Source organism: Marmota flaviventris, chromosome 1 (assembly GCF_047511675.1).
Source record: "Marmota flaviventris isolate mMarFla1 chromosome 1, mMarFla1.hap1, whole genome shotgun sequence".
NCBI lineage: Eukaryota > Metazoa > Chordata > Mammalia > Rodentia > Sciuridae > Marmota > Marmota flaviventris.
The window spans coordinates 139,836,859-139,862,428 of NC_092498.1; the positions used below are offsets into that span (position 1 = coordinate 139,836,859).

Genomic DNA, 25,570 nt, shown 5'->3' on the forward strand with positions numbered 1-25,570 from the left:
AAATCTTAGAAAACTTACTTAATAACTCAGTCTTGATTTGTTCAGTCTCCATGTTGGACTCCAGTTAGTCTCCATCTTACCGACTTACAAGGAGGATGAAAGAGTTAATAAGTCCAAGGCATTCCTAATAATGCCTGGCACAGAATAAGCATTCTATAAGTGTTTATTAAATATTAAAATAAAACCTTTTTTTTTTTTTGCAGTGCTGGGGATCAAACTCAGGGCCTTGTGCACACTAGCTAAAACTCATTTTGACTAAAGTTTTAGGATTGTTATCTAACTCTCCCAAAGAATTTCTTTCTGTGGACAGTGTTTAACAGAGAGTCACCAATCCAGAACAGGGAAACCATGTAGATATGAGGGTGCCAGTTCTCCAACATTCTTCAAAGTATGCCACTCACGGACTCCATGAACAACTTTAAGATGTGAACAGTAGCCAAAATTTTATGAAATGTGAACAATATGCTAGGCATCATTCTCAGGAGTTAGTAGTATGATCTTATTTAACCCTGTTGAGTTAGGTATTCTTATTATTCCCACTCTACAATTAAGGAAATGGAGTCTTCAAAAGGCCACATCTCCAGGCCAGGTTCCCCAGTGAGTAAGTGCTGGGGGAGGGCAGGGCAACTCTAGTGTGCTTTAGTGTGTCTGGGACATGGTCTTCTCTTGTCTTCCACTTATCCATAACCCCCTTCTCTTCTCCCTCTGGTGAATGATACATTCACATGTGTTCCCTCTGCTACAGAAAACATGCAAGCTGCTGGGACTGGACCCAGCGCCACCTTGTGAGCCCAGCATTTCGAGGGGCAGGCTTCCAAACAGGGTAATAATCGTCCCATTAAAATTAATGTCCATGAAGTGAGCCGTTAAAAGCGTGCAGATTAAAAAAGGGGGGGTGGTGTTCAATTTAAATCCAAAGGGCTTTTTAAATAGACACTGTATCTTCATTCTTGGAACGCTACACTCGGGCAATGGATCAGGGCCCCTCTGCAAAGACAAGGGGAGGATTAAGGAGGTGAGTCCCAGGAGATGGAGAAGTGGTTCTGGCCAGAAGCAAAGGGAACCAAGGTTTATCCAGGGCCCACTGCATGCCAGGTGCTTGGCATAGATTTCTTTCATTTAGTCTCTGCCCCAGTCCTGGAGGGAGGTATTATTATTCCCAGATTACAGGGGGCAGTATAAAACCGCAGTTAAGAGCTTAGCGCCTGCAGCAGAGCGCCCTAGTGTTGATCCAGGCTTCACTTTTTACTAACTCTGCGAGCGTGAGTGAGAGGACTTACCTACCTGTGCCTCAGTAGCTTCATCTTTAAAATAGGAAAATATGAGTGCCCTTCCCCCAACAACACAGAGTCATTGGGAGACTCATGTAGACTCTTGCAGGCGAAGAGGCCAGGGCCTGGATTCAACAAGGGTTGGCTGTTATTAGGGTCGGAGATCTGGCCTCAGTGAAGGCCAAGGCCACGGAAATCAGATAGCCCAGGTGAATCTGAGTCCTGAATCTGTCATTGCATCATGCTGCAGGCCAAGGGGGGAATAATCTTTCCTCTCCTCATGACAAACAGACCAAAACTAAGTTCAGCATCTTAAAGAAGCTTTTCCAAGGCATCAAAGAATCCATCAGGCAGTGGCAGAACTGCCAGTGGGAAAGAGAGCACTGAAACTTCCCCCATCAGTTCCCAGATCACTGGCTGGGAACTACCTCTGGGCTTCTCTAGTTGTTTGACCCTCAAAGGATTTCACATTGTTTGACCCTTAAAGGATTTCACATTGCCCATCTGCACCTTCCCCATCAGAGACAACTCCAAACTTCCCGAGACTGTCAGGACATTGAGCAGCCTCGGATTGGAAAGCTGGGGATGGGGAGGCCAAAGTTCCCCACGTCACAGCCCCCTCCCCCACCAGCGTCAATCAGCTTCACTGTACATTAAATCTGGATGGCCATCATGAGCTATAACCCCGGCAGGAGAATAATATTCACAAAGAAAGCAGGCAAAAAGAAGTTTCCATCTAGAAAGCGCTTTGTGAGGGTCTTTCGGGTGCCTACGCGTAGCACCCGGGCTCAGGACCGAACTCTCCACGCAGCCACCCAGCCACTTCGCCTCCATCAGGGGCTCTAGGCACGCGCCAGGGGCGCGTTTAGGGTCAGGCTGCTAAAGCTCAGCAGGGGGGTGGGGACTTGTGTTGGGTGTCTTCAAACCCTAACTGTACAGGTGACGAAGTCAGACCTGAAACGAAGCACACTGGGTAGAATATGGCCCTTTCACAAGATTTTTGCATCCACCCACCTCCCCAAAACAAAACAACAGCTCCGGAATATTTTTTGAATAATGCAGACGAATTCGATGTCAGCTTCATCCCCAAACCGCAAACAAGCCCGCTTCCCTCGCCAAATCGGAACTGGAGCTGAATTCAGGAAAAGGAAAAGGAGAAAATCTCCTCTCACGTGCCTCGCCACGGCGGGGGTCCCCGAGACCCCCAAAGCCCCCGGCCCGCTCCGCAGGGCGCCTTCTCCTGTCCCAGCGCGCCGCGCTCCTCCTAGCGAATCGCGCGCCCTCTCGCTGCCGCCGGCGCGGCTAGGGTTAAAAGTTACCTCTCGGTTTCTTCTGCCTGCAGCCCCCCCCCCCCGGGGGCCGGATGATGTAACCCCCTCCCCGCGCCCTCCCCGCCCCCCTCCACCATGTGACACTTTAATTAATAATAGCGCCGTCAGCACAACAAACGCACAACACAAGGAGAAACTTGGTGTCCAGGGGAGGCCCCCGGCTGCTGGAGCGCGGCGGCGGCGGGCGCAGAGGCCGGAGGCAGAGGAGGCGAGGGGCGGCCCGAGCGCGGGGAGGGAGCGAGGCGAGCGGTCATGTGCCCGTGCCCCCTGCACCGCGGCCGCGGCCCCCCAGCCGTGTGCGCCTGCAGCGCGGGCCGCCTGGGTCTGCGCTCCTCCGCCGCGCAGCTCACCGCCGCCCGGCTCAAGGCGCTCGGCGACGAGCTGCACCAGCGCACCATGTGGCGGCGCCGCGCGCGGAGCCCGAGGGCGCCGGCGCCCGGCGCGCTCCCCACCTACTGGCCCTGGCTGTGCGCGGCCGCGCAGGTGGCGGCGCTGGCGGCCTGGCTGCTCGGCAGGCGGAACTTGTAGGAACGCGGGGCTTCTTGGTGGGGCCAGAGCCGAGACCCAGCCGGATCCAGCAACAGGTACGCTAGCGACCGAGCAAGCAGAGCCAGGGCGCGGCAACTGGGCACTGCATACGCGGGCCTGGCCCGGGAGCGGGAGAATGGCAAGTTGGGCTTTCTTCTCTTACCCTCTTTTTTCTTCCTCTGCTCTTTTCTCTCTCTTACAAGGATCTTCGTCACCCTCTCCTACCTAGTCCCCATCCGTCCATACAAGTAAGGTCCACCAATTTCTGTCCCTATCTCTTGGTCTTAAGTGCACCTTGCCACTCTTTCTAGCGCGGTGGCCTTAGGAGGACTTAAGCCTTCAGAATTCCCACCAGCCCCACAAGTATACACACGATGCGAGTCTAAAGTGCACTTGCTGTAAGAACATGATTACAAGCCACGCCAAGTGTTATTATGTATTGGGGTTTCAAAACAGGTCTCCAGGCCCCTTCCAACATCTCTGCCCTCTTCGGAGCCCCCTGCCATTCCTAAGTCGCCCTGTCTCCATCACTTCTACTCTCAATCACCTTTCCAGTGCCTGGAAAGTGTCACTTGGCAATTTTCCGTCACCCTGCTAACGTGGTCGCTCCTTTTCTGGAGAGGTGTCCAATTTAAGGAGCTTGGCCACCTGTAACCAGACGGTTGTAGCTGCTATAAGGAGAGGCCCTGGAAGTCGGACGGAATATGAGGTTCTTAGGGAAACTCCAAGTAGCTTTAATAAGAAAGTATTTATTGAGCTTCTGGGTACTCTGCAGTTCAGGGTGGGGATGTTTTGAGAGCATCTAGGCTAGGCACTGGCCAGGGGTGGAAGTGGGTACTGAGTGTCCAGTGTGCTTGGTGTTAGAGAATTGTACCAGGCCCTTGGGGTGGGGGCAGTTATTGAGCACTAGCTGTGCGCCTGGCACTGTGCTAGGGCTTGGCGGGGTGGGAGGTGGGGGCAGAAGTGTCCAGGATCGTCTTTCCAGGCTCTGGAGTTGGGAGGAACGCTGCAGAGAATGGGGGTGGAGAGAATCAGACTGAGCCAGCCTAGTTGAGCCAAGGGGCAGAAGGTGAAGATTAAAGGTGAGATGGCCAGCAGCACCGGATGCCCGGCCCACGGATGCACAGCTCTGTGGTCTGGGCTGATCCCCATCGCGCACAGACACCTTAGGAAGCTGGCGGGGCGCCCGCAGACGAGGCTCGGGCGTCTGCGCCCTCAGGGAGAGGCGGCAGCCGGAGCGTGGGGGGTGGCAACGCCCGGGGAGCTGCGGGGGTGCGCAGGGTGTGAGCCGGGAGCGCGGGCGACAGATGTCGCGTGGGCCCGCGCAGCCCGGGCGCTGGCGAAGAGAAGTGCGTGCTTTGGGGCGCTCTCCTCGCGGCTCCCGGGCGCCGGAGCTCCCATCCGCTTTTCCCCTCGCCTTCCTCCCCTCAGGCCAGAAGGGCCAGACTGGGGCCGCGGAATCCCAGGGCCCAGACCAACATTTTGGATCCTATGCAGGGGGAATAGAAAAAGGGAACCGAGCGACAGATTTGAAGGCCAAATCATGTAATTTTGCAAAAGAAAAAGCAACAGGCAAGGAGACCAGGAAAAGGAAGGTTCGGAACCTGGAGAAAAGAAGACGTTGTCTGAAGAAAAAGTCACAACTGGAAAAAGGAGAAGGAAAGATGGGAGGGGAGGAGACTAACAGAAACGGGGAAGGGGCTTTGGTTCTTGGGTTACAGGTGGGATCTCAGAAGCGCTCACTTTCAGGGACCAGGTGGTGCTGGCAGTCGGGTGCCCCACCCAGGAGGCAGGGGACTCCGGCCAGGGCCTGACCGTGTGCCTACGCTGGTGTTCATGAGTATTGGGGTGTGGGTGTCACCCAAGAGAAGGCTGCGGGGCGAGCCCCGTGCGCTCGCGTGCGCCCAGACGCGGTGGAGAAGTTGGAAAACTGCGGCCCACGCTGCAGGGGAGGGGTGACAAGGAGTTTCGCTAGTGAGTAGCGTTGTAAGAGGGTCGGCAGGTAAGTGTAGCGGTGGAGTCTACTTGACCATCCTCACTCTGTTTCTGTGCCAGTTAGTTGCGTGCTGTTTCCTGACTCTGGGCCACGTCCTCCTTACACCCATCTCTGGATTGCCCTAGCACCTGCTGTGCCCCGCTGCAGCGTCTGCAGGAGCCACACCCTGCAGGGTTCTCCTGCCTATAGTGCCGTGACCCCACCCGGCTTTCCTCCAGCGCTGCCCTCTCCCGCTCTTCAGACACCAGTAGATTGTACATCACCCCCTGCCGGGGCGGAGTCCAGGAATCCCCCATTTTTGGGTTCCAGGTCTCTCCCTTCCACCTACATCCCGACCTCAGGCTGAGTGCAACTCTGGCCTTCCTGGTACTGAGGCTGAATTTTTTCAGTCTTTTCCCAGGTCCAGTATATTAGGTAGAAGTGAAAAGAAATTCATGGAAGAAAGACCATTTGTTGACTTCTGTGCTCAATGTAGGGTGCTCTCTCCACTTTCCCTATACTGGTGGAGAGGTTGGGACATCACACCCTACCTGGATGCCTCAGGGAGTCTTGTATCTGCCACAGAGGGCAGGAACCACTACTTCCAATTCTCTTGGGTTTAAGGGTGAGTTTAGCTATTTGCAGAATCAGTAGGTCCGACATACCTGTTCTGGACTCTATTGTGAGCCGGAGACACTGTTCTCAGAAGCCATCATTAAAAACAACAACAAACAGAAACAAATCTCAGAGACTCAGTTTTCCCATTCATAAAATGGGGACAATAATAGCATCTGTACATTTTGCATTTCACATGTTCCTTTCCCAAAGTAGTTGACATTTAACCACTGTCATTGCTGGGGATTCCACACCATTCCTCCTGTCCTGTATAGGTGCCAGACAGGTTAGGATGGTAAAATGGTTTAAAGCACGGGTTTAGGGACCAGAAGCAAATGGACTAAAGTGTCCAGCCAGGGCTGGGGGTGTCACTTAGTGGTAGAGCCCCTGCTGAGAGGCCCTGAGGTTGATCCCTAGTTTTGCTTTAAAAATAAATAAATAAAAATGAAAAAAAGGAATTGCCCAGTTGCTTGCTGGCAGTGTGGCCTTGGGAAAGAGCTATTGCTTCACTGAATCCCTCTGTAAACTGGAGCTGTGCTCTTCCAGGGTTTTTTTTGGCCGATTCAAGAACACTCATTAAAAAGTGTCCAGTCAGAGCCTGGTTCTTAGTTCATGGCTTGGCTTGAATTGAGGCTTGAAGTCCTACTGACTTCAAGCGGGAACCTGAGACAGAGAGCGTCCACCTGATTGAAAACTGGAATTGGGATTTCTGTCTTTGGGGACCATAGGACCCCTTACCTGCCCCCTATCACAGGACTTGGGGGCTGCCAGGAAAGAGAAGATAGCTGGGAGTGTGGGGGGGTGCATGGTGAATTCCTGCACTTGTGAGATTCCCTTTCTGAGGGTGCCTGGGGAGTGTCCTCCCAGGCTGGGGAGGCCGGGAGCAGGACGGGTATGATTTAACCAGTCACTGGTCAAAGATTGGGAGAAGAACAAAAGAGGCTTTCTAGTGTGCTGGCGTGGGAGGGAGGGAGGGAGAAGCCCTGGAAGGGAGAGGGAATGGAGCCCAGGAATCTGCCTGGGAGAGGGGGCTGGAGTAGGCAGACCCTGCCTTGGGACCTGGGGAAAAGGAGAAAGGGGGACTCGGTGGCCCCAGAGGAGACGTGGTCAGTGGCAAGGAAGATAATGGCCCCGGCAGGAGTCTGCTTTAATGAATTAATGAAGGGCTGGCCCGCCAGCCAGACAAGCTAACCGGTGCTTGGCAGGTACTTTGGGGATTAAGTGGTTAAACCTGGAGGCGCGACCCGCAGGCTTCCCTCCCAGCCCGGCACCCCTGCCAGGATTACTTTTAGCGCTTGAAAGCTTGGGCTTCTGCTTGGCCAGGGGTGAGCGCCAGCCTGCAGGAGGACAGCTGTTAGGGGAGGCACCCCCGGGAAGGGGCCAGATGTGCAGGACCGTGGCAGCCTTTCTGCCACATGGCTGCTGTCTGGAATCATCCACTTGCCCACTGAGAGGCCTCAAGTGCACAAGTGACTGAGCTGTGGATGTAAAAACAGCCCCCACTGAGGGACAATTAAATACGCTCTTAGATGTGGGCTGAGTGGATTTGGCCATGGCTCCTTCTAGGTTTTGAAACGTCAGCTTTTCAGATCTACTTTGGGAGGCAAGAAAGGGAACGACTTGTGCTTGTGTGATAGGGTTTCACGGGATCCTAGAGCTACCCCATAGTGTCCCTAGCCCCTGGTGACTTCCTTGTCACTGGTACACAACTATGTGCTGGAAAAAAAAAATCACTCAGAAACTAGGCAAGACTGTTTTCTGTCCCTGCCCCCTGCATAGAATGGACACCCTCCCGCCCTGGGCCTTGTGCATGACAGACAAGCTCTACTACTGAGCCACATCCTTGGCCCTAAGATAATTCTTATTTTTCCCCCAATTCAGCTTCTTGCTCTTACTCAACTATGAATAGTCAACTATTATTATTGCAGTGCTGGGGACCGAGCGCTCCAGCATGCCAGGCAAGGGCTCTACTACTGAGCTATACCCCAGCCCTCAACTATTAGTTAATGAGTGCCTACTGTATGCAAGGCACTGTAGATACAAAAAGGACCAAGATATTGAAGCCCTGCTCCCATGGCCCATGTAATTTAGTGGAAAGAGAAATAAATAGTACATAAAGCTTGTTCTGTTTACTATTATATAATGAATTACTCCAAAACTTAGGGGCTTCAAACGGTTATTTTATTATGCTCATACATGCTATTGGCTGGGAATCTGGTCAGGACATATCGTCAGGGGCTCCATAGTGTGACTCGTCCCGTTGCAGAATGACTGGGGGCTGCGCTTGAGACTGGGTGGCAACTTTATTTTCATGTCTGGCTGTTGTTGCTGGGAGGCAGCTGATGTTGATAATCAGAGCCTTCTATAGTCTGGGCTCCCTCACAGAATGGTGCCCCTTAAGATTGGATTCTGAGATGGTGATTCAGAACTTCAAGAAGAAGTGACCAGGGAGGGGAACCAGGTGAAAGCTGCTTTGCTTTCCTGACACAGCTTTGGAAGTCACTTTAGTTAGAAGCAAGTCATAAGCCAGGCCAGATTCAAGGGGAGGGATTAGACTCCGGGCCTTGAAGAGTAGCAAGGTTCTAGAATAGTATGTGGGACAGGAAATACTGTTGTGGCCATCTTTGGATTATGCAATATAACACAGAGATAATTTCAAGAAATACTGAGGGTTGTAAAGGTGATCTGTGATGATAATGTAGTAGAGTACCTGCTGAGTCGTGGGGGAGTGAGTACCACCTTGGGGAGGAACTGGGGAAGTAATGGTCTTGGGTAACAAGGAGGAGCTGGCCTTGATTAGAACTGGAAGAAAGATGTTCTAGAACAATAGCAAGTCCAGTAGCCTGGAGGTGAGCCTTCACATTGTGTATTTTTAAAAATATTTATTTATTTTTTCTGCCCTAAACTGGTGCCCCTGCTATTGAGTAGGGGGAATCTCTGTTTTGGCCCATATCAGTAAAATGTCTCCTTAGATTACTACTGGATGACCAGAGAAGAAGGACACTCTTCAACCTTCCTGCGTGGAGAAAATGGGCTTCTCCAAGATGGCTGCCTCATAGCGCTCTGCTCCCATGATCCTTTGCTCCCTAAGTCAGAGATTTACATTTCTCTGGAAAACTTCCTGTAATATTCTTTTTTTAAAGGAACTTTTTTCTTGATGACCAAAAAATTACAAGTTCATGGTCAACTATTTAGAAAATGTTGAAGAGAAGAAAATTGTAGTCCTGTCTCCAGAGAAAGGAGGTCTGGCTTTGAGCAGAGGGTCTGACAGCAAAATATTTTTTCTGGACACCCTTCATAAGAGGTGGCACTATTGGGCCATTACAACATTTATGTCCACTGTTCTTGGGCATTTAGACTGGTGAAGGCCTTCCTTGTGGCTAACTGTACACAGCAAGAGTCATGTTTATGAGATATCCCCTGGATGATTTTTCTAAAAATGCTCACAAGTGCCACTTTGATAGAGAATGTGAATGTCCTTACATTACAAAGGTTGTCCAGAGAGTATAAGATGGTGGTAAAGATTCAAAAGCGCTTTCTAGACCCACACTGTCATTCATGCCATCTCTCGTCCGTGGCTGTGGCCTGTGTACATAACGGGCCTGTTGGCTGGGCTCCTGAACTGGCTGTCACTCTCTCAACTGTGTCCGTGGAACGTTCTTCCAGGACTGCTCCTCTAGCCAGCATGCGAGGTGGAGGACTCCTAGCACAGCTTTGGGGGAAGGCTCCAAGTCTCAGTGGGCAATGTCACCACGGCTTGGAGAGATTCCCCGCCTTCTGGTCACCAGGGGAGCAAGAGTCATGTTTATGAGATATTCCCGAATCCAGCTCTTGGCACTTACTGAGTCCTGTAGGATGCCAACAGACGGATGATGGAGGCACTTCGAGTGGCTTTTGAGGGGAGTGTCTCTGGGGGTGGATCCCTGCGGTGGATTCAAGAAGAGGTTCTGTTTTCCTCGACTTAAAATACTATCCGTTGGCAGACCATGGGGCCTAAATCTGGAGTCAGAAAACTGAATCACTGATAACTGTTTATTTTGTTCACCCCAATTTTATGCTCCATCAGATACGGCTGCCATCTGCCATTTATGAGTGGTGTGACCTTTAGCAAGTCCCTTTGCCTCCTGAGCCTCAGTTTCCTCCCCTGGGGACTGGGAATCCTGATAGTGCATTGGGAGGGTCTCGTCATAGAGAACCTGGAGCAGCTTCACGAGACCTGGCCCTTTCCACTCCCGTGACTAGGCGGTGAGCTCCCAGTGCACAGGAAGCGGGCTGCGATGGGGTCAGTGCGGTGCGAGCTGTGTCACAGGGGTTCTGAGGATGTTGAGGGTCAGCTCAGGATGTGTGTTGTCCCTTTGTGGTTTTAAGTGGCGCTCATGGGCCCGTGTTCATGGCATGGACAGGAGCTCCAGGGGCTTCTCTGAGCCTCTTGCTTCAAGCAGATGCTACTTCTGCCTCCCCGTGATTTGTGACCCTCCAGCAGCTGGGCGAATAGCTGCGTGGTGTACCATGGCTTGGAGGGACCCAGTCTTCTTATTTGGTCATTACTCCAGGTCAGGGCTCCCGTCCTGGGTAGCACAGGCCTCTAAGTCCTGTAAGGATGCAATCCATCATGTCTGTTTTGTCCCTGTCTGGGTCCCCGTGTCTGGGGGCATGGTGACTGGCCCAGAGCAGGCATTCCCTAACTATGGAACGAAGGAATGTGGGCAATCCCATAAATGATATCAACAAAATTGACTGATGACATATTCCTCTTCTTCCGCCTATTAAAAACCATGGTTTGGGCTCAATTCTCAAAAGATCTGTGTCCCCAAAAGGTCACGGTTCTAGAAACATCGCTAGAGTTAGGTAAGACATTAGGGCCCATCTAACCCACCCCCCTCACCTTGCAGACAGGGAAATGGAGGCCCAGAGGTAGCTCCTGAGGCTTGTGCCAAGGAGGGCTTAAAAGCCAGCTGACCCTAAGAGCGTCCCAGCGTTTAGGGCTGAGGTTGAAACCAGTCCTTTCCCAGGTGACTGTGGCTTGAGTCGTATTCGACTTGCATGTTTTTCTTTTCTTTTCTTTTCCTCCAATACTTAAAAATCAGACAGTCTCAAGTAGAAACCTGTATTTCCAGTTTTTCTCGAGTCTGCATTCCCCTGGCAGGCTGGACATGAGTGGCCCCCCTTAGATGAGACGAACGTTCTGGTGTCCCAGGTGCATTTTACGGGGCTCAGTGCATTTCCTACATGACCCCTGACTTCAGGGATCACCTACCAGACCTTCCTTGATACACACACCCACACGTGCATCCTATTTGAAGCACATGACTTCATCTGTTTCTCCTGCTGTTGCCTCCAGTAGAAGCAGGTTGTTGAGATGGTACCATGTCAACACAGAAAGCTTTTGTTTATCCTTGTTCATGTTCATATATATATATATATATATATATATATATATATATTTGGTACTGAGGATTGAACCCAGGGGTGCTCAACCACTGAGCCACATCCCCACCCCACCCCCCTTTTAAAATATTTTACTTAGAGAAAGGGTCTTCCTGAGTTGCTAGGTGCCTTGCTAAGTTGCTGAGGCTGGCTTTGAACTCAAGATCCTCCTTCCTTAGCCTCCTGAGCCACTGGGATTATAGGCGTGCACCACAGAGCTTGGCCCATTTTCTAAATAGCATAAACCAGGTTGCAGGGAGCACTCTTGTTTGGATAACTTTGCAATCGAAAGGCAAGGTTTCTAGAGGCAGAACGCAGGACCCAGGCAGGAGCATGCTCAGGGGCTGCAGGTGGGCGGGAGAGCCTCTACAGACCTCTTCAGAGCATCTGAAACCCATTCCACTGGGTTCCGTGCTGGGCTGAGCTACTTCTTCCCAACTCTGAAGGCTAATTCCTGTGAAAGTCAAATTAGTCTGACACTCAAGGCCCATCTGCCATGATTTTGTAGTGAGTAGCAGCCCGGAGTCCTTGAGTCTCTCCCTAGACTTCAAGGAATCAATTCTGTTCACGGGTAGCACTGAGAACTAGTTACTGGTAGCAGGGGGCTGGGCAAAGGGGAGCAAATACTTCTTCCAGAGGCTGCTGAAGGGGCTCTTCCTTTCTCTACCACCCAAAAGGTCATTTGCTTTTTTCAATCCCCTTAGCACAGTCTCCTTGGCTTCCTAACTGGCCAGCACGAGTGTCCCTTACTAAAGTGACATCATGGACTAGTGCAGTCTGCACGGGCAGCTTGCCCCCCAGTTCTTGGGCACTGGGATTGCTGGAACTGCCCCGTTGAGGTCAACCTGCTGGAACCAAAGATGAAAGAACTGGGGGCGGCCACCTGTGTTCCTTCGTGCACTCACTCACCGACACTCAGCAGGTATTGAATTTAGCATCTACTGTGCCCTGGGCTCTGGAGACAGCATGGTAGGAGAAGGGGAAAAGGACACCCTGTCTGTAAATGCATAGAAACACCTGCTGCCTCTGGGCGGGGGGCAGGGTTTGAGAGGGCGCAAAGGGGACTTTGGTATTCTTTTATGTTGCCTGAATGTGTAATTTACTACTTGGGCAAATAACAATAAGAGCAAAAAAGATATTTTAAAAAAATTTTAAGTGGGGCCACTTAGCAGGGAATCCAAGAGTCCCGAGTCTTCTTGGATGCAGGAGGGAGGGGTGCGCCTCCTGCCCATCTGGGGCTGCGGGGGACCTCCCAGGTAACACAGCATCATCGCTGCAGCCCAGGGGGCAGGACCTGGGGTGTGCACGGTGCTCCCTCCCCTTCCACATGGTGGGTGAAGAGTGGAAACAGGAGCATTTTCCCAAGACAATTCATGAATCTCTCCAGTGATGAGCTGTGCTTGTGAGTCAGCATCTGAGAAAGTTCTTTATGAGCCAAGTTTGAAAGGACATATCCCAGGAGCAGAGCAGTGGTTCACAGGGATTGGCAGACTCGATGGTTAACAAACAGTTTCAGCCGAGATGCAGTGGTGCTCGCCTGTCATCCCAGCGGCTTGGGAGGCTGAGGCAAGAGGATCATGAGTCCAAAGCCAGCCTCAGCAATTTAGTGAGGCGCTAAGCAACTCAGTGAGATCCTGTCTCTAATAAGATACAGAATAGGGCTGGGGATGTGGGGATGTGGCTCAGTGGTCGAGTGTCCCTGAATTCAATCCCTGGCACACCCCACCACCAAAAAAAAAAAAAAAAAAAAGAATCGCCCATCATCCTGTCTCAGCCGTTCGGGTGGGTCTGTGTCTTTCTACGGCACATGTTTAACTTGTGGATCTCGGCTGCTACTGATGACCTCATGGGTTGTTCCAAATTGCTGTGGTTGCAGATCAAGCTACAGGGATCCTCCTGTGCCCGTTCATGTGACTAGTTCTGTGCGCTGGATCCCTGGCCTAGGGTACGCAACTCGAGATCCCTCCAAAAGACCTTGGTGGGAATATGTTACGTGGTGTCCACAGTGTGGGAACGCATGCTCCTACGCCGGGGTGTTTCCTAGGCTCACGTCTGACCTACAGTAAGTGGGTTCTAGAGTCTGTCCATTTAGCAGCCCAGGACTGTTTTGGATACATGTACCCCATTGTGTTAAAGGCTTGATCCCCAGTCAGCAGTGCTGTTGGGATGTGCTGAAACCTCTAAGAAGTGAGGCCTAGTGAGAGGTTTTCTGGTCATCAGAGGTGTGCCCTTGAAGGGGACACTGGGACCCTACCCCTTCTTTATCTCTTTTGCTTCCTGACCACCATGAGGCAAGCAGGTTTGCTCCATCACACATTACCCACCTTGCCACGGGCCCAAAGTGACGGGGCCAATCCATCAGCCCTGTAAATCTGTGAGCCAAGATAAACCTTTCCTCTTTATGAGTTGGTTATCCCAGGTATTTTGTTATAGTAACAGAAAGGTGACTAACACACCCAGGAAGTACTTGGCCAGATTCACGGTAGGCTCAATGACTTACAGGTTGGGAAATTGAAATCAATTTCTGGTCTTACCTAGCTTTGTATGAAAACACCATTACTTTGGTGAATGTAGTAGATCATAGCTTTAAAAATAGTTTATCTCCTCTGCTGAGGCCGTTGTAATTTTCCTTTCATCATGTGTGTTCAATGAACATATCCAACACAACTTCAGTTCCTCCAACTTTCTGATGTAGGTTCTTGCTCACCGTGGCCCTCTGAGCCCACATCTTGCTTGGTCCCTTCCCCACCTGAACGACCCCTCCTTCTTCCAAATATGGAGAAAAATACATATGTGTATCTTCAAATGTATGCAAATCCTGCATCCTCTCTGAACCTTCCCTGGTGAATGCAACCCCCTCCTGACTTCTGGGCTGTACATACACCTGCCAACTCTGGTCATTTATAGTACTGGCCTCTGGCTTGTTATGTCTTCCCTGGTAAGACTGGAGGCAAATTGAGGGCAGACACCTGTCTTCTCCAGTGCAGAGAACAATGCTTAGCACCCAGTCACCATACTCAGTGGCTCTTAGTAGTTGCTCAATAAACATTCCTTTGCTCCCTCCATCCCTCCTTTGTCTGTACCTGGGCTTCAGGCAGTATACTCCTCAGGGTTCCATTGACTTTCATTCCATAGATTTGTGGCTAGAAAACCAACTGAGAATTTTAGGTGGCTGGCAAAAGCTAGGTTTTAAAAAATTATTTATTTATTTATTTATTTTAGTTGTAGTTGGACACAAATACCTTTATTTCACTTATTAATTTTTTATGTGGTGCTGAGGATCGAACCCAGAGTCTCACACATGCAAGGCGAGCGCTCTACTGCTGAGCCACAACCCCAGCCCCAAAAGCTAGTTTTCATAAACTAAGTCAAAGGTGTCTCTCCATTGTGCTAATTGACGTCCCTGAGTGTTCTTTGAAAATAGAAGGTGGCTACCCAGGAAGCAGGAGTCCTGTGGTGCTCATGTCCTCCAGAGGTTGAAGGGGAGTTTGAGAAGGGGCGGGTTGGGAGGACTTTTGCTTCCACCTGAGCAGGTCTGAGGTCTGAGGTCACCGGTCCTGGTGACTGTCAGCTAATGTCGGTGGTGGGAACCATGTGTGTATGATTCACCTCTTTCGTGCAGTCAGATGGATTAGTCAGTATCCAAGTTAGAGGTAGAGGTGTCCCCGAATGGAGTCATCAGAGAGTTTAGCAAGGGTTCCAGGGGAAAGATGTGCACAGGGTTTAGGACAACAGCAGAGATGACGCAGCACCCCAGGGTGGTGACAGAGGGGAGCTGGTATCTCTCTGCAGAACAGGACCTGGAGCTGGCAGGGGCTGTGGCCAATCTGTGACCCACCGAAGAGAGTCAGGGAACAAACAGCCAGAATCTCACCTCCCACTTGTGCCTTCTATTGGCCAAACCCAGTGGGAAGCCAGAGGCCAGAGGCACTTCTTGGGACAGAACTGTACAAGTCAACTAGGGGAATTTTTCTACCCTGGAAGTAATCAAGTGGCTGCTCTCTGTTTCTTTCCTGTCCCACTCAGTCTGTGTTACTCACATGGAACTTATTCTACCTGCTCCAGAGTAGTGTGGGGGACATTTTTAAATCTCCCCTGATAATTTGTAACCATAAAAATCTACTATTTTTTTTTTGGGGGGGGGCAGTGCTAGGGATTGAACCCAGGACTTCATGCATGTTAGGCAAATACTCTACCACTAAGCCACATCCCCAGCCCCAAATCCACCATTTTAAGGCATCCAAGTCAGTTTTTAGTGTATTCACAGAGTGGTGCCACCATCCCCACCATCAATTCCAGATATTTCCTATTCCCTTAAAAGAAATCCCACACCCATCAGCATTCACCCCAGCCCTAAGTAGCCACCATTCTACTGGCTGCCTGCAAAGATTTGTCTGTTGTGGACATTTCATACAAATAGAATCACACAATAATTATTCTCCTGTATCTGGCTTCTTTCACTCAGTAGGATGTTTTTAAGGTTCATATCCATCTTGGAGAAAGTATCAGTAATGCTTCATTCCTTTTCTTATGGCCAAGTAATATTCCTCTGCATGGATAGACCACATTGCGTTTATCCATTCATTAGTTGACGGACATTGGGGTTGTTTCCAGTTTTTTGGAGATGATGCATAATGCTGCTATGAACATCTGTGTGCAAGTTCTTGTGGACATATATTTTCCCTGGTCTTGGGTACGTGCTGGTTTTCCTGCCCTGCCTGGCGTGTTCATTTTCTTATCTGGATGAGTTCCCCGACACCTTTCAATCCTCAGCAGGGGCCTGCCTTTTTCTATGGGGGCACTTCTCTGACTCCCCTTCTCTCTCATGAGCTGCCTGCCCCCTGGTCTTTCATAGCTCATGTCTCCCCATATGGTCCCTGTCCTTTACACAAGACTGTATTATCAGTTTGTCCCCCAGCTCCCTGTCGGCCTCTGAGCCCCTCAAGAGCAGGGGCAGGCATGATTTGGAAGGAATGAATGAGAGGGCAGAGACTGTCCCCAGCTCTGCTTTGAGAAGGAATCTATGTAGTGAATAGATGAAGCAAAATATGGCATCGTGGCTCTTGATTCTTTTTTTTTTAAATTTCAGAAGATGCCAATGTAAATACCCAGGTCTGCAAACAGAGCCGGATGTGGACATGCAAACGTCTGTTTCCCTCAGGCTGCGACGTGGGCAGCGATTCTAGTGGGTGGATGGGGGTGGGGACACGACTTTCCTCCCAAATCCCAGCTTCCAAAGGAGCAGCTCCCCTCCCCCTCTGACATCTGGGGCCCACGGTGCTGACGTCACCCGCGGCAGCTGTCTGCACTGACGAAATACAATTCTTCTGATTTCTGCAGGTTGGCGAAACCCTGCGTCCTTGGTGAAAGCTGCTTCCCATTTTCCTTAGGGGGAGCCCAGAGCTTGACATGCCGCCGTCGGTGCTTGGAGAAGGAAGAGGAAGATAAAGAGAGCATCTGGAACGCAGCGGGACACGGGACGGGACTGGGGACGCCCTTGGGAAGCCCAGCTGCAGAAACAGACACCCCAATGCTATTTATGATATAGCTCTATATATACAAAAAAAAGAGAGAAAAAAATATGAATATTCTGTATCAGTGCATGCCTTGTCTAGGACGTGGTCCCCTCCCTTTGGACACCTCGGATGTGAACTCTGATACTTGGTCATGTCTGGGGCACCAGAAGACAGATGCCTGCTTCTGTGTATCTAGGAAATTTGCAAAGACTGGTGGGAATTGGCCTCTGCCTTCACCAAATACCCCGGGCGCAGATGATGATGGGGTTGGTTAGACAAAGCAAGTGAGGACTTGGGGCCAGTTTTGTAGGGACAGTCTGGGATACCTCCTTTTCTTGACACGTCCTAGCCTCTCTCTGTCCCTGTCTAGATAGGTCGCTAAGATCCCACTGTCACAACCAGAGAAATGGGATGTGTTTTCCCCCCGGCTCCTTGCCAATCTGGTGTGTCTGGTGCTTTATTTCCATTTTGCAGGTGCTAAGTGTGTCCTTTCTGGTATCTCCATGATCTTCTGTAGACAGACCTGGAAGGCCAGGGCACGAGAGAGATTTCTATTTTGCTGTTTGGATTCTTCTTTTTTTTCCCCCCCAAAGGCATGAGTTATAAAAGTGCCATCTGAGAGTCTCTTTCTCCATGTGGAAGCAAATGCCCAGAGTTGCTTGAGGGCAAAGCCTGGGCTGCATTCATGACTGCCTGCTTGGGAGGACAGAAAGCTGGCCTCAGGTGCCACTTGGTGGCTGTCTCTTCCACCCCCACAGAAGTCTCCTAGGAATTCAGCCCCTGGCCTCCCCCACTCTCTAGGGGGATTCCAGGGCTTAGATTTTATGGATTTAAGAGCCAAGAAATGGCGACACTTCTGGTTGGGGGTGATTTATAAGCGAGGGACATTGGGGGAGGGAGTGGGTCATTTAAATGACATGTACCAGCATCTCACTGACTGTCAGAGGCCTGATTTCCTTCCCCCCACCCCTGGATAAGCTAACTATTTTCAGAAGTTTCTAGAAGGGCTAAAAAAAGATGTGTGCTGGACTGAGACTTGGCTGCAAAGACTCTTTGGGGAGCCACAATTCCTTTTGGCTTTTATTTTTTAAAAAAACATCCAGCAAAAAAAAACCAGGTATTATTCCCAGAGGCAGGCAGGGTCTCCCTGCCCCTCACCTGCCCTGTACTTGTCCTGGCTAATGATGAGGTGAAGGTTCCTGCCCGCAGACTCAGTCACTCTCCAAGGCTGGATTTGCAGGTCACCGCCCAGTGCCTAGAGATGGGGCTCCCATGGGCTGATTGGCAGACACCCCTGCAGTTCTAAGGAGCCAGTGCCGGGATCCATAGTCGTTAAGGTACATGGGACTGGAGTGATACCCCCCCCCCCATATGCCTGGCTGAAGGTTACTACCGGGTCCTTTACACAGCACGACCTGTCAGGGTTGCTGCAAGCAGAGAGCTGGGTTTCTTTCTTCTGATTTTTTTTTTTTAAACTCATGCCTTATGCTTTTCTAAATAGCCCTTTAAAGAAAAATGCGGTTCAGAATGGCTGAAGGTGAGGGAAGCTCACACACACACACACACACACACACACACACACACACCAGCGCTACACTCGCAATGCAAAGCAAGCAGGCTGGTTTCTGGAACACTTGTTTCTCTCATCACTCCAACCTTCCCCCAGCAGAGGCTTGCAGGGGACCCTAGAGCAGGAAGGGCTGCAGAGGATAGAAGGGGACGTCCCCATCCAGCCGGGAACTTAGAGAGGGGCAGGTTCCCTGGAATGGTAGGAAAGAGTTTCTGCTTGTGTTTGCTGACTTTCCCAGCCAGAGACAAGAATCCTAGCACACCCATTTTTTTTTTCTCTCCTTTTTTTCTGGGAATGGTTTCCATTCCTACAATTGTGTGCATCCGGTTCTCTGCTTCTTTGAGGCTGTACCTTCAAGGCTTCAGTAGGGGGACAGACTGACCCTGTATAGATCCAGGAAAAGGGTGAAAGGTCAGAGGATCCTTTTTTTTTTCTGACCCTGACTTGCCAGACTAGCTGACCACATTTCCCCTGGAGGACCCCAGACTCCAAACGCAGGGGCAGGCATTTGGGGCGATTTCCATTTCAATGAAGCCACATTGCTGAGAGAATCGGGCACCCACCGCCCCCCGTGGAGCTTTACAGCCAAGTCCCTTGTACATAGTCTCATGCATTATCAGAACCGGTGTCTTTATTGAATCCTGGCCTTTTCTTGCACATCATTAATTTGAGTGCACTTCTCGACTGCCCCGATTTTTGACAGGGGGTTGTTTTTAATGCTTGTTTTTATATGAGATTTGACTTCTTGATGGATCTTTGTATTAGGAAATTGAAGCATGATATATATATGTCTATAATGTCTCCACCGTCTCTCCTGTTGCATTACTTGGATTGCATGAGATAGTGGGATGGGATTTTGTTTTGTTTTGTTTTCTACAAAAAAAAAGAGAAAGAAATATTTCCACCGTGTGCGAAGGCTGGCACCAGCCCTCCCGTTCTCCCCCCCACCCCTTTCCTCTGGCTGCCAAGGAGCCATTGATTTTGATTAGCTTCACTGCAGAGCGTCTGTGAGGAGAGGGAAAGGGAGAGAGGGAGGGAGGCTTTGAAATAAATTTTAAAAAAGACCTCATATCGGGTTTCAGCAGACAGCAGTGTGTGAATGTGAGTGCGTGTGTGTGCGTGCGTGTGTGTGTGTGTGTGTGTGTGTGTCCGTGCAGAGCGGAGGGAGGCCTCTGAGATCATCGCTTAGGTAGCTCGCTGCATAATGAGCCAAGGGGCCGTACACCTCCTCCATCCTGGTCTCAGACGGCGGGGGGTCCAGGGGCCATAGGGGCTGAAGCCCCATGGGACTTCAACCTTCCAGATTCTCTTGTCACCCCATCCTCCCCCAGGCTCGTTTCAAATCTGAGGTTCCATTTTCTGTTCCTTGAGCATTGGATTCTTTGGGGAGCCCTCCCCACCCCCCCGTTGCTGACCCTGCTGGATGCTGTCCGTGGTCCTAGGCTGGGGGCCCTCTCCTAAAGGCAAGTCCTGTCCCCACCTGGATCCCTTCATTAGCACATGGGGGACTTCTTCTCCATTTCTCCCAAGGGTCTTGTTTTCTTTTCTATTTTGATGAAAGGGGGGAAAAAGGGTGGTTTAAACATTGCTGTCACAGAACAATGAAGCTGTGACTGGTTTTACAATTCATGTAGCTGATCTCATGTTCTTCTAACTCTATAGTCACGTTTCTGACAGTGACAACATATCACTCTTCCTGCCCGTGAACTGGGGGGAGTCCCAGTGTACCCGCCTCCCATGCAAATATCTTTTGGGGACACTGCAGCACCCCAGTGGACATTCTGAGTATCCACTTGGGGTTAGAATCTGCAGGGACCAGCCCATAGGCTTTGTTCTTCTGTGGATTCCAATTTCCTTTCTGAAAGTTCCCTTAAGTGAACCTAAGGCAATGAGTCAGCACTCGGTCAGTAAGTTAAAGGGGACAGGCCAGACACTGTGGCCGAGTCCCACAGAAGCTGATCAGAAGCTCCACAGAGGGAGCAAGTTGATGTCAGCATGTCAATTTTAAAACTTAAGCCAAAAGTTTATTTTTAACATTTTAATTGAATCATTCAACACATACTTATTGAGCATCTACAGTATGTTAGGTTGCAGAATTCCACCTCGGAAGACTGACTTACGGATCCTGCAAGGGCAGTCCTGCCTGGAACCAGGCCATTTGAAGCGCCCTTTCCAGTCTGGTCCACAATTTTTTTTAAACAGATTTGTCAGGTCACCACTGTGACCCCAAGCTTTGCCGGCAGATTGTTCTATAGTATTTACTGTGCGCCACGCTACCAGCTGAAGGCGGTCAAGTGAAGCGGGCGACCTTGACTCGTTTCCCAGCATGAAGACTGGTCCTGGCTGCTTTATATCCTAGTCAGAGCTCTCCTTTGCGAAGCTTTTGCCACTACCAGGCACTGTGTGAAGTGCTTCCTGCACCTTTCCTCTGCGGTCCCTCACATCCCCTCTGGCAGATTCTACAGCCAGGGAGCTGGAGCTCAGACAGGTGTGCAACTTAGCCTAAGGCCACCTGCATAGTGAATGGCTGAGTCAAGCTGGGACTCAAGTCTTGGCTTGGTCTGTGACCCCAAAGCCCATGAGCTACCTGCTCTGCTACTCTGGACCTTTTTGTGTGGTGCTGCTAGTTCAAGGGCAAGAACACATGTGGCCCTAGCAGGAAATCTGGGGATCTGACATAGGCCTGCTGTATAGTGTCATGCCTGGGGACATTTGAGACTAGAGGGGTGAGTGTGGAATTTTACTGACTCATTCCCCACCCTTTGTGTTCCTGTTTTCAGTGAGGTCCAGGGCCAGAGCATCTGACTCACAAGTAGGGCCTGTCTGAGGTTGTGAGAAGCTTCTCTCACCTCCCTCCTGTCCTCTGCCCAGGCCCCCTACTCCCCGCTGCTCCCCCCGCCCCATCTTTTGCACTATGAATGTCAAGGAGCCTGTGTGTGTGGCAGGGATGGCTGTGAGGGTATTTGGAACCCAGGTGGGGCTTCTGGCCCAGCTGGAGAGGCCATCAGCTTGGGGACATTCCGTTCTGGGTTCTGACGTTGTTGGTTTGTTGTGCTTTTTGTAAGAGGAATTTCATACCTTGGAGATGCTTTGTACATATTTGTAATGATTTTATTAAAAACTTGGTTGTGCACTTCTAGCCGAAGTCCTTTGTGTTTTCATTTCCTTTTGGAGGGTCGGTTCTCAATGTCCATGGGACAATCTGGCTGCACTATTGATGGAGATCCCCTACCCCTGGACCCTGCACACTCTGATCCCCGTCCCCGCCCCATCCCCAGAGCAGAAAGCCACACACTTACCTCACCTCTCGAATTCCTCAGTACCCCTCAGGGGAAGGAAGGGTTTGCTGAGATAGGACCCAGGCAACAGGTTTGAGAACTTGCCCAACAATTCAAAGTCTCAGCTTTGGGCAAATAGGTCACACTGGGTGAAGTACTTTCACCTGCATTTGTGGGGTCTGAGACATACCAAGAGGCCAGGTTCTAGTTTCTTCCTAAGAATGGTGAGTTGTGGCAGGATTTTTAGGGGGAGGTGTTTTTAGATAAGAGATCTTCTCTTTTCCTTTGGAGTCTCACCCCTTCCCCACTTTCCTGTGACTTTGAGGGGCTGACTCCATCCTCCCGTCCCCTCCACCATCACCTCCAGGGCTCCGTACCTGACAGGGCCCGGCTGGTACTCCACTTCCCACAGGCCAAAGTAATTGGTCTGAAGACAAATGGGACACTTTCTGGAACTCTGGGGAGGCAGAAGCTCTCTGTGCCGGGGTCGTTCAACTAGCGCAATATACGCATAGAGTTGCGGGGGAGGGTCATCTTACCACCACATGGGACCCAACTGTCTGGGAGGAACACAGAACTGAAGAAGGAAGAGAGACATGGTCATTGCTCCAGCCCCTGAATCCAGCTGTACCTGAAGTCCATACTATTACAGGAACCAAATAAAGTCCTTTTAAAATTCAAGCCATTTTTGCATTGGTTTTCTAACAGTGGCAACCAAAAAGTTCCTATGATGTTTTTCTGGCTGGTGTCATCATGCTACCCTGAGAGGCATAACCTGCCACCTAATGCCAGTGAGTTACATGTAGACATCCATTACTGGCTGACACCCGGGCAAGTCCTCTTGCATCAAACTGTCCGTTTGGGGTCCACACAACCGATAGCCCCCATGGTAGGCATTGCAGTTACTCCACGGAGGCCCCTCTGGTCCCTTTTACCAATTCTGTGTTCCTGTCCTGCACCTCAGTATGCTTTGCTGGGGCCTGAGGTCTTCAGAGACTTCTCTTGGACACAGGCACCTCCTCAGTGAAGAGCCTGAGGTGCCCCCATCAACCCAGAGACAAAGATCCACCGGTATTTTTATGAACTCAAAAAAACACAAGGTAGGACCAGCTCTGAGATGCAACTTATACTCAGGGCTCCATGTGGGATTGGGCTGAGGCTGTGACCTCCCCAGAAGTCGCTGCTAGCTTGGCTCCTTCCCCTGGCTCATTCTGTCCCACCCAGTCCCTTACTAGCTTCTCCTGGGAGCACGTCCCCAATAGACCACATGCTCCTCCACAGGCTCTGCTTTGGGAGCAACCAGCAGAAGATAAGGACCCGCCCCATGAAGCCCTGCCTCTCATCTGATCTGAAATGGTTTCTCCTGTCTTCAAGAGGTGACAGGATCATTAAGCCAGGAACCGAAGCTGCATCAACAAATGAGATTTATTGGCAGAAGGGTACTTAAGAAGACACAAAGACACCAAAGGCAGCAGTTTGTCCTACAACAAAAGGTGACTCTGGGACTAGATTCACAGTTCTTCCTTAGCAGCCAGGCTGTCCCCGGGGCTCGGTACCTGCTTCTCTTTTGAAGGCAGAGAACCTGTTACATCCGGGTCCAAAGTCTCCCCTTTCTCATTCCTGCACATTTATGATTCTAAGTTCCTTTTACACGAACAGGATCATTCCTGAGGACTTCATGGAACTTGAGTCAGTGAATCATCAAATATTAGGAGCAGGATCCTGGGAATCCGACACTGGATTGATCCTCTATATAACAAATGAGCTGCACGTCAGCCCGGGAGCAGGAGAGGGGCCTTGTTCTTTTTCACGAGGACTCGTGGCGGCATTTATATAGGTGTTGGAGAATTCAGGTAGCCTGGTATTTGGAAAATTCTGCCTTCACCACGGTAGCCATCCAGAGCCGTGAAATGCTCCGACCCGAAAGAAAACCTACAGATGGGATGTTCCCCCAGAGGGTAGAGAATGAATAAATAAAATCCTAAATGAAACCATCCCACCTGCCCTGGAGGGTCCCCCACATGGGACATTCTATAATGTCGGAGTCATGGCTCATTATTTGTAGAAGGTTAGAAAATGTGTGTGTGTGTGTGTGGGGGAGTATAACTGGCAAAACTATTAGTGTGAATACCTATGCAGTAATCGATAGTTAGTATCTGTGGTTCTGGAGGATAACACACTAGATTTTGTCACCCTAGCCATGGCTACGGGGAGTAAAGTGACTTCCCAAAGTCATGTCGAGTCTGCCGTCAGGGTTCCAGGTCTGACGCCCCCCCCCACAGGCTGTCCACTCCCTTGGCTCCATGCCGTGCTGACACTTTAATAAATCTTCCCAGCTCCTAATTCTGGAGCTTCTGACAGCTTCTGCAGGCAGATCTTTCTGATGAAAACCACTTGCAGACGATCCCATGGCTTCCCTTGGGTTCTCCCTCCAGGCACAGAGAACAGAGCCGCCGCAGCCTCTCAGCCTGCTTCCCCTTCCCACCGGATTCTGCAGGCAAGTGGGATTGTTAGCAGCCTGGCCATCGCCATAGTAACAGGGCTTGAAAGATGCCACGCTGGCCTGCCAGAGATGTCTTGCTGGGAGCCCGAGATGTCAAGCAAAGGAGGACATCCTGGTGTGGTGGCACCCAGGGGCAAATGTCCTGAATCTAGTGGGGGAGGTGGCCGTGAGCCTCCCCATCCCCCCGGGCCTTGCACGCTCCTCTGCTCACTCGCCACACAGTCCGCCTTCCTAGTAATGCTGCTGGCGCCAGCCTGTTGTGCTGAGGTTGACAATGAGACAAGAAAACGGAGAGGGGCAGGGCGGGCAAAAATCCCAGTGGCTTCTACGTGGTCACCTGCGCCATCTCATCCTGGATTCCAAGGCAGGAGAGTTTCATAGATAGACAAGCAGCTCTCATTGGGATTCTGGAACAGGGATGGCCGCTGGGCTCCGTGCAGCTCATGGAAAAGTCCATACTGTGCATTGTTCCTTCTGCTCGGAGGGTTTCCATGGGAGGGAACGATGTCCACAGGAGCCGTGGAGGCCTGAGACTTAAGGGAGGGAGAGGACAGACGAGGAGGAGGAAGAGAGATATCATGGCGGGAGAGCCAGTGGTACCCACATCAGGGCCACAGCTGACTCTTTCTGAAGCCCAAGTGGGACTGGGCATCCCAGACACAGTCAAGGAAAAGAGCAATTTTAAGGGCCACGTCTTGCCGTGGACCCAGCCGCAGGACTTCCAGAGCTGGTGCTCACCATTTGCATGATCAGCAAGGTCTGAGGCTAACATCCTGTCCACCTGGCCGCTGATTCTTAACCAGGGAGGGGCATCAAAGCCACCTCTTGTGCTTCTAACACACCAGGTCTGGTGGCCCACACCTGCAGCGTCAGCATGCTGGCTGCGGGGCAGGCTCTGAAGCCACACGGGGCCAGTGTTGGACACTGGGTTCATCCTGGTCAGCTGGACGACCCTGGGAAAGTTACCACACCAAGCTCTGTGCCTCGGTTTCCTCACCTGTCAAAGGCAGGGACCAAGAGCTCCTCCATCCCAGGGCTGTCGAGAGGATGACTGGAAGTCACCCCAGCAGGATGCGTTACACTGTGGGAACACAGAGGTGCTTGGTGCATGAAGCTATCCAGGTAGATAGTGGGGCTCGGCATTTGCATTGTGAAAATGCTTCACTGTGACCGATCTGCAGCCTGGGCTGTGGGCAGGGGGAGCAGGGACCTCCAGGGTGCTCCCCCTCTGGCAGCATCTTGTACTAGCAACGAGGTACCAGGTGAGAGCTTCAGGTAGCACCGCCTCCTTGACTTGGAGGGGGCTGGATGACCTGCCTGGTGGAGGCGGAGTCTGAGTCAGGAGGCCCCCCTTCTAGAGGGGAAGGCCACACATACCACCAGATACAAGACGGAGGTGAAGGAGAGGAGGCCAGGAGCCCGGCTCCGGGGGCTGGAGGTGGTGGAAGGGGGAGGCAGGAGGTGAGTGCTGGAGGCCGTTTCTCAGGAAGCCCCCAGCGCTGGACCCAGGAGCGCTGACCCTTTGGCATCCGCCTGGACGCCCTCCGCGTTGGGCC

At 51.2% G+C, this 25,570-nt stretch overlaps 1 protein-coding gene across 1 annotated transcript; it reads left to right on the forward strand.

Annotated features, from left to right (window-relative positions):
• The first annotated feature begins 2,727 nt into the window (after positions 1-2,727).
• On the forward strand, positions 2,728-19,675 carry Hrk (harakiri, BCL2 interacting protein). The gene is made up of 2 exons (XM_071609112.1): positions 2,728-3,186; positions 16,488-19,675. The coding sequence occupies exon 1, from the start codon at positions 2,855-2,857 to the stop codon at positions 3,128-3,130; it is 276 nt and encodes a 91-aa protein (XP_071465213.1). The 5' UTR covers positions 2,728-2,854; the 3' UTR covers positions 3,131-3,186; positions 16,488-19,675.
• Positions 19,676-25,570: the final 5,895 nt, after the last annotated feature.